This window comes from Mus pahari, chromosome 6 (genome assembly GCF_900095145.1).
Source record: "Mus pahari chromosome 6, PAHARI_EIJ_v1.1, whole genome shotgun sequence".
Classification (NCBI taxonomy): domain Eukaryota; kingdom Metazoa; phylum Chordata; class Mammalia; order Rodentia; family Muridae; genus Mus; species Mus pahari.
In genome coordinates this window covers 81,813,334-81,824,823 of record NC_034595.1, presented here as the reverse complement: position 1 = coordinate 81,824,823, position 11,490 = coordinate 81,813,334, and the positions used below count along the sequence as shown (strand labels likewise).

Sequence of the window (11,490 nt, the reverse complement as noted above, 5' to 3'; positions counted from 1 at the left end):
GTGTGTGTGTGACCCGCATCCACATCTTCCTTCCTCCTGGTCCCCAGTCACCACCTCTAATTCCATCCAGGGTGTACAGTGAACCACATTTAATTGTTTGGGGTTTTTTTTTTTTTTTTAGATTTATTTATTACATGTAAGTATACTGTAGCTGACTTCAGCCACACCAAAAGAGGGTGTCAGATCTTGTTACGGATGGTTGTGAGCCACCATGTGGTTGCTGGGATTTGAACTCAGGACCTTAGAAGGAGCAGTCAGAGCTCTTAACCGCTGAGCAAACTCTCCAGCTCCAGGGTTTTTTCTCAAGGAACAACAACAAAAGAAAAATTTTTTTCACTCAGAGTCAAGAACTGGCTGGGTAAAGAATTAACTGGAGGAAACAAAACAGGAATATATTAAGCTACAGTTGGAAAACTAACGAAAACAGTCGCTCGCTCGCATACCTCTTCTCTGCGTTTTCACCCGTGCGCACACCCTGCCTCCAGAAAACACATGATCACGATCAGGCACACACATGCTCACGGCCACCATCATCACACACTCCCAGCACACACAAGCACGCGTCCCCTCCTGCTCCCGGCCCCAGGACAGCTGGGGAGACCTGCAGCCGGGGGGGGGGGCCTGCAGGCTCCCTTGCTAAAGCAGCAAAACCAGGCTAACCCCAGCTACAGGGGGCCATTCCCAGGATTCTGAGAACCATGCATTGGGTGGGAAGCGGCCAGGCCGCCAGGGTCCTTAGATGATTCTGTTCTCCAGGACAGCCAGCCGCCCGCTCACAGCTTCCAGTGGACGTGGAGTTAAGGGCGGGTGTACTTGGTCAGAGATGAGAGTGACGGTTTCTGGTTTTCTCCCAGGAGCCAAATCCATGACTTTCCCTCCCTCCACCTCCAGCAGAAGTACTCAGCTGTGATCATCCTCAGGCTTAGTCCTGGGGAATCCCTACCAGGTGCTGTCTAAGGCTGGGGAGATATCAGGGCACGGTCCACTTCTGAGTAAGGGCTGGGGTTCCCCATGCCACCAGGCGCCTGAGAAATGACCCCATAAGCTCCATATTTGGGGTGGGCGGGGACGTGTCCAGAACTCTATGTATCCCATCTGTAGAACTTGGCGTCTGCCCCGGTTTCTCTGAGTTTGACAAGGTCTATCACCAGGCAGGTACTAGCCTATCTAGCTAGAATCCAGGCCTTAGCAGGAGGAGGCTGCCCCGAGCTTTAGGCAACACCTAAAGCCAGACCTCTCTGAGGGATGACCCCCACATCCTGGCCCTCTGTGCTCCTCCAGCCCTCCCCACTCCTGCCCTCCACAGCCTGAGAAAGGATATGTTTCCTGGTCAGGGCCTGCAGAAGACCCTCCACCTTGGCCTCAAATCTCAGTATGGACTCACAAGCACACGGGTCCTCCTCTGCAGAGGAGAGAAGGGGCGGGGGGGAACCCATGCTGAGCAAGGGTTGGGAGGTGGCCAGTCATTGCTGGCACTGACACACGGGAGATTGGGGTGTGGTGTGATCTGGCAGGACAGAAGGTGGAACAGAAGGAGGAGGACATCAGAGTCTCTAGATGGCACAGGAGGAGCAATGAGGAGTGAGCTTGGAATGTCCTCAGAGCCCAGCCCTCAGGGAACTGAGCTAAGCCCCTGCTGTGTGGGGATATGCCAGTCACATGATATGCTGAAGGCACATCTGGGTCTGACATCTGGAGTGTGTGTGTGTGTGTGTGTGTGTGTGTCTATGTGTATGCCTGTATATGCATGTCTGTGTGTGTGTGCACGCACACATATGTGTGCATGTGTTTACATATGTGTATAGATGTTCCTGTGTGCACAAATGTACATGTGGTGGGTGTCATTGCTCAAGTGACACCTACCTACTTTCTTGAGACCAGGGCTTTGTCTTAAAGCTCGTAGGTTAGACTGGCTAATTAACAAGCCCAAGGGATCTCTCTCTCTCTCTCTCTCTCTCTCTCTCTCTCTTTCTGTGTGTGTGTCTCTCTCTTTGTCTCCCCCTCCCCCTCCCCTCCCTCTCCCTTTGGTTTAGAAGCATGCCACACCTGGCTTTTCAAATTCAGTCTCTATGTATGTGAGTGTTCTGTCTGCATATATTGTATGTATGTAATCTGCGTCCATGCACTGTCCTCGGGGGCTGGTCAGACCTTCTAGAACTGTAGTTACAGACAGTTGTGAGTCGCCACGTGGATGCTGGGAATCAAACCCAGGTCCTCTGGAAGAGCCCCCAGTGTCCTTAACCATTGAGCCATCCCTTCAGTCCTCTGGCTGCTTTGTTTTGGTTTTGTTTGTTTGATATCTTAGGTAGCTTTGGGGGATAGAACTCATGCTTGCAAAACGTGGTAACCTATGTTTCCTCATTGCCCAGGAAGCCAGACTTTTCGCCACCAGGATCAGACCCATGGGCCAAGACATCAGGAGAATCAGGAAGACAGCAGGGTTCGATTTTGACTCCCCAACAATCAAGAGTGGTCCCTCCCCTCTGTCTAAACAATAGATCCCAATCTTCCTACCAAACTGGGCAGATGACAGAATACACAGAACGCTGGGTACAGAACTGGTCAAAGAGGCGGGGCCAGCATGTCTCGGCTGGTAGTGAGCCAGCCAGCCCACCTCAGGTGCTGTCATCCCTCGGTGTAGCACTCTCTGATTTACCCATCCCACCTCTGGCCTAGGGTGGCTCTCTTTCAAGCAGGGTCCCTCCGACCTCACTCACCCACACAGATTTTTTTCTGCAGCTTTTTGCCAATCTGGTTGATGGTCTTGAAGTCAGCCGTGTAAAAGTAGTGGTCTGCCACCGGCTCGGAGGCAATCTCCCTCAGCTCATCCTCCACAGCATTGCCCACGCCCACCGCAAACATCTTAAAGCCTGTCGGAGGATTCAAACACACAAGGCTGGCCTCCGGGGCAGGCAGGCGCATGGGCAGCCGCACCTCCCAAGAAATGCCTAGATGGACAACCTGCCCAAGATACACAGTCAACCTGCACAAGATACTTCCTGGTGGCAGCTGCTGGGATTGCAGGCACTGTGCCTGTATCGAGAACAAATCTACATTTTCCCGAGGTTCTGCTGTGTGTCCCTGTTTGGTGATGTTTATGCTCAAAACATCTACCTGGGGGTTACTATTCCCCTCATTTAGATAAAATGGTACGAGCTGTCTCAGAGTGGACTCATCTTCCAACACTCGGTGCATTCTTGGGGACCAACATTCTGCTGGGGAAGTTGTAAGTCTTCAGCAAAACAAAAGGACTACAGGAAAAGCCACTTGGTTATCAGGGGCCACAGCTGTGTCGTTGATAGAAGAGAGAATTGGCCTAACGAACACCTCCCTATTTGAAATGATCTGGGTTTAAAACATTAATCATAAGTCATTGAACCGAGCTACGTAAAACTGTGCCCATGGGTGTCCCTGGCCATCAGTGGGGTCCCAAGCCTAGGAGGGCAGCACATACCAAGGTCCTTGGCCTTCCTGGCGGCGTCATTAATGTAGTCCTGGCTCCGGCCATCGGTGAAGACGATGCCCACCTTCTGGGCTCCAGGCCTTGCCCCGCTGGACACGGTGAAAGAATTGTCTATGAGATACTTCAGGGCGGCGCCAGTCATGGTGCCTTTCTCCATGTAGGACATGTTCCGCACCGCGGCCTTAATGTCCTTCTTGGTGTGGAAGCGGCCGAGCGGGAACTCCTGGCGAATGGAGCTTGAATACTGCACCAGCCCCACCTGAGCCAGCCTGTCGGACACATCCAGCGTGTCCACAATCTGGTTGATGAACTTCTTCACCAGCTCAAAGTTCTCAGGCCGCACGCTCTTGGATCCGTCGATGAGGAAGACCAGGTCGGTGGCCGCGCCGCTTCCACCGCCATGGCAGACTGTGGAGGGAGGACACGGTGACAAGGAGAGAAAGCTTGAGACTATTCATCATCGGTGGCCACTATTGGCTGGACACTCAACCACGGACTAGCACTGGGCTCAGTGCTATCTTGTATCTCTGGATCTCAGGATTCCCTCTACAAAGCCAGAGCTCCTGGTCCCATGTTCCTATCAGGAAACATCTGGTAAATGACACAACTCAAAACCAGTGGCACCAAGATTTTACCTCAGGATCTGTGCCTCCTGCTACCTCACACACCCACCACCTAGTGTGTTGAGAAGGTCTGGAGTCAGGAGAGAACCTTCCACAGTTAACAGGCTCTGCCTACCAGAAGGCAGCTGTCTGCCTTGTAGACTGGTCCAGAAGCCGAGCGGGGTGTCTCAGATGGGTGTCCTGGGGAGCAGCCGGTCCCCGCCATCTCCCACCTCGCCCCTGCCCCCAGCCCACTCACCATTGCAGGTCTTGCCGTCGCTGTTCAGGGTGAAGCCCTCATGGCAGGCACAGGTGTAGGAGCCAGGAGAACTGACGCACAGCTGCTCACAATCGTGATCCCCTGTGGCACACAGGTCGGACACCACTGGGGAGAGAAGAGGAGGTTCAGATATCACAGTCACAAATGCTCGGACATCGTGGCCAAAATGCTTCTCTCTGACCATGAAGATCGGTCCTTTTGCACATTCAAGGAAAATGAAACACACATACACACACACACACACACACACAAACTGGATAGATCCCAGATCCCACACTCTCAGCCCAGGGTGGAATCACTACAGTCAGAATAAAGGGCCCAAAGAAGGGGCTAATGTTGCTGCTAAAACCAAAGGCCCGGGAGGATAATGGCCACGGGAGCAGGGCCCCTTTGGCTGTTCTGTTCTGAGTTCCACTCCTAAGTCATGGAGGCCTTAACCCTCGGCCTCACCCCTGAACTGATGCTAACAGTTCCTGATATTTATGCTAACAGACACCCACTAAGCGACCTGGCTCTCTGATCTCGCCAGTCCCTAGCCGGTCACCCTGTTCCAGTCCACCTCCAACCTAGTCCCGCCCAAAGCCCACCCTGCCACTCCTGCAATGCTCTGCCCCCCAGACCTGCCCTCCCACACTTATTCTCTTGTCTCCATCCCTGCTTCACCCCAACTCCACCATCCCCGCTGGGCTCTTGAGATTGGCACCACAGATCCCCAGAATTAGTCAAGCCCAGGGTCAACCCCTCTGTCTAAGCCCCGCCCCTAGGCCTCTCGGCTCCGCCCCTCCCGGCCGCGAACCGCAGAAGGCTTCTTGGAACTTCTTGGCCAGCTTCTCGATGACATTGTAGCTCTCCACGTAATCCACGTGCTCGTCCTGCGGCTCGCTAGCGATCTGTCGCAGCGTAGCCTTGTCCACGCGGCCCACGCCGATGGCGAACAGCTCAATGCCACTGGCCCTCGCGCGCTCAGACACGTCCCGCACGCTGTCCTGGGGCCTCCCATCAGTCACCACGATGACAACCTGCACGTGGGGGGGGGGGGCATGTGAAAACCAGCTCCAGCAAGCCGTCAGGACTGCTGACAGAGGAGCCGGAAGTCTAAGAGGCAGCGCAATTCGCTCATGGGCACCGGGCTGGTGGCAGCCAGGACGCGCGCGCGCGCGCACGCACACACACACACACACACACACACACACACACACACACCAGGAAATAGATCCCAAGAGTCAGGAAGGCTATCGGCTTCTTCTTACAGAGGGAGTTGAGGGCTAAGATGTCTCCCAACTCTGCCTCTGAGGACTTCTCCATCAGGCAGGTTGTGGCGTCTCACCTCCTGAGACTCTGCAAACAGAAACTCTGCAAACAGGGCTGTGCCTTCCTCACATTCAAGCTTTCTGGGGGCTCGAGCTGCTGAAACGACGGCCTCTGATCTCCCCGAGATCCCCGTGGTCAGCGTGGGTGAAATCTCCCAGACAAGAAACTAAACCCGTGAAGTGTAGTTCTCCAAAATGATCACCAGAGGGAACCCGAGGCATACGAATGAGGGTGGGAGCCTCAGGATGTGTTGCCTTGGACCCAGAAGATCAACATCCCAAATCCAGAGAATCACTGAAAGAAAATGTCCTTTTGTCCTCCTTTACTACCTAGGATGACACCTACCCCTTTCGGAGAAGAAAGGACTGCCGATTGCCCCCCTCCCACAGACCCTCTTGCCCTGTGCCCTGGTGCCTGGCTGTAAAGTAGTTAGAGCAGGTCTGGGCCAGAAGTGGGGCTCCTGCCTTGGGACCCTCTTTGCTGACCGTGGGTCTCTGCCTCTGTGGAAAGGCGTGGGGCCAGGGTGAGTGAGATGACTCACCAGCAGGAGCCCCAAGGGGTCAAGTGTTATTTTAGAACACAGCACATAGTCCCCTAGGGAGTGATTCTGCACATCCCGCCCTCCAGGGACCTGGGGTAAAACCTAGCCCTGACTCTGAGCTGTCACACTCAACGCAGCCCCCTGGGGTTTCTCTCTCTGAGCTACAGCCCCACCTTAAGACCACAGAAGGTGCCCACTCCCAGCAGCCTCCCTGTCACCTCCTGTCCTCGCCTGCCTGCTCAGGCCACCAGTCTGATCAAAGGGAAACAGTTTGCTCTAGAGATATGCACGCTATCACCACCTCTCTCCATCAGCATCACCGGGAGCTATTCCATCCTCTAAGCATGGCCATCAGCTCCAAGCCCAGGATCTCTAGCTAAATCATTTGAGCGGCACCACAGATCAGACCAGCAGCTATCTGGTCTCACTTCTCTGGTGGCTAGACATGGCTAGGGCCCTGTGTCACAGTCACTGAACACTTCTGCCACTGAGAATTTGGGCAAGTTGTTGATGATTTCTCTACCCTGGTTTCCCCATATGTAAAATGGCACTTTCGGCTCCAGCAATAGTCTACAGTGTGCTAAAAAGTCGGGTGCAGAAGGGATTAAGGATGGGGTGATTCCCTGGACCAGGGTCTGGGGCAGGTAAATGGTGACTTCCCAGGCCAACGAGAGCTGAGATGGCCTCAGAGAAAAGACAATGTGTCGGTTCCACACGCCTCTGGAACCCGCCGTGGTGACTCGGGACTGTCTCGCCTTCCCAAGCACAGGCTGGCAAAGTACACTGGTGCATGCTGGGTACCAGGCACGCTACTGAGCTGAACTACAAGAGAGATTATCAGTGCTCCACTTCATAGGTGGGGAAACTGAGGCATTGTGCTTAAGAATAGCGCATTCTCTCGGTGGCCAGTGTTAGTATGGGACAGCAAGGCAGGGGAGTTCTTACCTTCACAATATAAGCACCTGGCTCGCCCCTCTCTGCTCGAGGGAAGATCTCAACCCTAGCACCGCCACTTCTACAGAGTAATGTTTGCAATGACTCTCTCGTTTCTAAAACAGTTGCTCTGAACAGAGAGGCCCAGAGAACCCTACGGCTTCATCCCAGACTCCAACCATCCGGTGCTCCATACCTTGCTGATGTCGGGAGATCTGGCGCGTCCACCCTCAGCATCACTCAAGGCCTTGGTGATGGCGAATTGCAGAGCCAGGCCAGTCATGGTACCCGTGGACAGCGGCTGGATGCGACGCACAGCTTGCAGCAGCGAGGCCTTGGAGCCGTGCGCCCGGAGCGGGAACTCTGGTTTCACAGTGCTGGCGTAGTTGACCAAGCCCACCCTCGTGGCATTGGGCCCCACATCCAGTGACTCAATGACCTGAGACAGGAACACCTTCACCTTCTCAAACTCCACGGGTCTCACGCTGCGAGAGCTATCGACAACAAACACCAGGTCCGTGGGCCGGGTCCGGCAGAGGTGCCCTAAGAGGGGGACAGTGGGGAGACAGAGAGTAAGGACAGATATCAGAGGTGTGGCCTTGGGCTCCAGAGAGCCCAGACTGGGTATCAGTGACCTAGGTAGGTCCTCAGCTCAGGGTATAGTCTCAGGCATGTGGCTCAGCCCGTGGGGAGGAAGCCGGGAGACCCCTCTGGTCTTAGACCACATACTTCTTCCCTGCTCCTCTTTGCAGGAACCTCCAAGAACAAGCAAAGGCATGTGGAGACTAGCCTGGCTTGCTGGCAGAACGTTAGCCGGGGGGGGGGGGGGACTAAGGCTGGCACAGCCTTAAGGGTCATCAGGGTACCCACTGTCTCCCCATCAGCAAATTTGGAGCCACTTCCCTCCCGGAACAGGAAAGAAGCAGGAATTCCTGGTGCCACCTTGTCACCCTTGCCAGGTGGGCCCCAAGACACCCCGACCCTAGAAACAATGTTCCCCCGGATCTCCAGCAAGGCAGCACCCATGACTGGGAGGTGTCAGCAGTGGATGGGACAGGCATGGGCTCAGACCCTGGCTCGTCCGCTCTGTGGCCCCGGGGAAGCGGGTAGCACATTTTTGAACCCCATTTCCCATCCGTACAAAAGGAGACTAAGCTGAGAATGGATGTCTGTTCCTATGGCAGAGCTGGGTTCTGTGACAGGCTGCCCTGCCCAGCCCTTGCCACCTAGGAACAAGTCCATTCCCTGTTGGGTACAAAGGACCAGAAAAGGAAAGATGTGCCTCAAAGTCCTGGCATCTGGGTTTCTTGGGAGACCTTCCTTAGGCATGTTCTCTATCTACGGTGACAGATGTTCCCTGCCTGCTCAGCCTCCAACTAGAGAAGTGGGATCCAGAGGTAGAGTTGACCATACCCGAGACTCAGAACCTGACCCCTTGTGGCTCTGGGGCTACCTCATGGCGCAGACTGGGGCTGCCAGAGCATGGTCCCTGCGAGTCCAGTCCTGCGTCGCACTCACAGAGCCCTGGGCCTGGCACCGCTCCTGACTCTGGCTGACTCTTGGGGAGCTTCTGGTCCCTGTGGCATGTGTGGCCCTGAGGGTCACCTGTCCCGGTGGCTCTCACTAATACCATTATCTCCACTGCCCTCCCTGAGCCGACACCCTCCAACCCTGATTCCCACTTAGCCTCCATCTGTCTCTGTGCTCAGCTCCCCCCCCACACAGGCCATTTGTCAAGGGTCACAGATCCAGTGTCCCCATCATCCACGGTCTCCTTACCTCTAGGCTGGGGGGCAAGAGCAAGGCTGTCAGGGACCTGTAGCAGCAGCAGCAGGAGGAGCAGGCTACAGAGAGCAAAGGCTGGACCGGAGGTGACCTTCATGGTTGCAGCAACTCGGACAGCCAGCGGCAGCAGCACACTGGAGGGGACCAGAGGGGGAGAATGCCTTATCAACCCCCAGGGGCGGGGCCAGCCTGAATGGAGGTGTGTGTCTGAAAGGGGGAGTAGAGGCAGCTGACCACAAGGGCCCCTTTGCCTGCAGAAGGAACCAGAGCCACAGCTGGAATTCAGGAAATCTCAGGTGGGTGGGGGCGGCTCCTCTGGCCAGAGCCCGTGCTGACTTGGACCTACCGCTCAGGGACACTTGAGCCCTGCACTGCCCCTCATCCCACACCCAAGTCCTCCCTACCGGGAATCCCAAGCCCAGGTTTCTCACTAAATATGCTTCCTAGTCACGTGCATACACACACACACACACTCACACACACTCACTCACACTCACACACTCACACTCACATACTCATACACACTCACACTCACACACTCACACTCACATACTCATACACACTCACACTCACACACTCACACTCACACACACTCACACACACTCTCTCACACACTCACACACACTCTCACACACATACTCTCACACTCACACACACACTCACACACACTCTCACACACACACTCACACACACACACACACACACACACACACACACACCTTCTCCAGCTGTACCCATTCTCTACAAAAGACCGCTGGGCCTTCGCATGAGCAGAGCCGACTTCCCAGTATTTTCCTCTTACTAGCTCCAGCCCAGAATGATTCTCCCAGATCTTAATAGCAACCAAGTAGCATGGCTGTGCTTAGTGTGGGGGAGAATGGGGAGCTGGGGGAGGGACTGGCTAGGGGCAGACATGGGAGCCAGATCATGTACCTGTGTGACCTTGGGCAGCTTGCTGCCCCTCTCTGTGCCTCATCCCTCATCGGGGAGGAGAGCCGGTGTCAGCGCTATCTCATAGAGCCAGCTAGAGGAATTTCCTGAACTATCTTTGCTAATCCTCACAACAAAGCAAGCAAGTCTTGTGAGATTACATGGGGAGGCAGCAAGAAGACTGGAGAAGGAAGATGAGGCAGGGGATTGCCACTGTTGCAAGGAAAGACCATGTGCACTTCGTTTTGGAAGGGAAAGAGCGCAGACTGGTTTAAAAGGAGGTCCTCGGGCATAGCTGATCTAGTCCACTGTTATATCTTCAGCGACCATAACATCATCCTTCACATCCCACATACCTGCGAGGCGAGCAGAGAGATAGGATCTATCGGGCCACTTTCCATATGCCAAAGCGGAAGCCCAGAGAGGTTAACTAACTAGCCTGAAGTCACACAGTTGGTTCAAGGGCAGAGTCAAGGCACTTTCCCTTCTGTAGTTATGTTAAAGACAAACTTCTCTTTGTCTTCTCCCATTTGGGTTCCGTTGGTCCCCAGTTCTCAGCCCTCTGCATCTCAGCTCCCTTCTGAATGGTCTGTACTGCAGACCCCCCCTTCCACTGCTTGGAGGTCTCTCTTCTCCAGAGTGGCTGCATGGTCCCAGAAATTGCAGCAAATATCCTTTCTCTCAAATTGTGCTCCATGGCTGTCCTTGCCATTCTGGCCCGGAGGTCTCTTCTATCTCCGTCCCCTTCCTGACCCTGAGGCCCAAGGACAGTGCCAAGCAAACGAAGAAGTTAACAGAAGGTAGTAATGAATGGGGTCCCATCTAGGTCACACAGGGGGCAGCAATGGTGGCAGTGACGGTGGCCACGGTGAGAGGTGTATGTTCTGGTGTGTGGCCCTTGGCAGGGCAGAGCTTGAGCCAGCGCCCATTCTGTGGTTCAAGGGACAGAGCCCCGTTGCTGGGCCCAGCTGTACCCGTGAAACCGCCCTTTCAGCTCCCTTCTGAATGGCCGGTCTGTGTCCCCAGGAGCAGCACAGGCGCCGGCTCTGTGTCTTTCTCTCCTCGTTAGCAGAGTCCCAAAATATGCCACAGGTAGGCTTTCAGGAACGAAGCGGGCTGCAGAGAGAAGGGCAGCTTTCACATTCCACCATGGGGCCCCACAGCTGGGGCACCTGGAAGTTCAACTTATACATTGAGGACAGAAAAAGAAATATTTGTGTTTTTAAAATGTGAAACGTTTTCCCTGGCCTCGCCTAACAGCCTCCCAGAAACCTGCGGTGCCTCTGTTGGCTCACGGGAGAGAGTGACTGTCTCTACCAAAGTGTGTCTGAGGAAGAGGAGCCCAGTGAGCCAATCGCCTCCTGTCTCAGATCAAGAAGCCTGGCCCCCCCTGCAGCCATGGGTTCCCGAACCCACCGCCCATCACTGGCAATACTCTAAATCCCAAAACAAATCTTTACTATTTTTTTTTTCTAACCTTTCCGAGACAGTCTCACCCTTTAGCACAGGATGGCCTCCAACTCACAACAATCCCCCTGCCTCAGCTTTGCTGAGCTTTGTGCTGAAATCACAAGGTGTGAGCCACTACATTCAGAGTTCTCTCTCTCTCTCTCTCTCTCTCTCTCTCTCTCTCTCTCTCTCTCTC

General features: G+C 54.6%; 1 protein-coding gene across 1 annotated transcript; it reads right to left on the bottom strand.

The window, feature by feature from the left end:
• Window positions 1–532: 532 nt before the first annotated feature.
• On the bottom strand, window positions 533–9,033 carry Matn1 (matrilin 1). Its single transcript, XM_021200600.2, has 8 exons — window positions 8,910–9,033; window positions 7,327–7,673; window positions 5,142–5,364; window positions 4,325–4,450; window positions 3,455–3,871; window positions 2,718–2,870; window positions 1,322–1,402; window positions 533–785 (listed from the first exon to the last, which is right to left on the bottom strand). Exons 1-8 carry the CDS (start codon window positions 9,010–9,012, stop codon window positions 736–738), a joined length of 1,500 nt encoding a protein of 499 aa, XP_021056259.1. The 5' UTR covers window positions 9,013–9,033; the 3' UTR covers window positions 533–735.
• Window positions 9,034–11,490: the final 2,457 nt, after the last annotated feature.

What these genes read in the sequence shown, in the direction of transcription:
- Matn1 (XM_021200600.2), bottom strand. Translation starts at nt 9,012, where the DNA reads ATGAAGGTCACCTCCGGTCCAGCCTTTGCTCTCTGTAGCCTGCTCCTC. An exon ending in GTTCCAAGAAGCCTTCTGCG is followed by an intron (nt 4,451 to 5,141) that starts GTTCGCGGCCGG and finishes TTCTCTCCCCAG; the next exon opens with TGGTGTCCGACCTGTGTGCC. An exon ending in GCAGAAAAAAATCTGTGTGG is followed by an intron (nt 1,403 to 2,717) that starts GTGAGTGAGGTC and finishes TCTCCTCTGCAG; the next exon opens with AGGAGGACCCGTGTGCTTGT.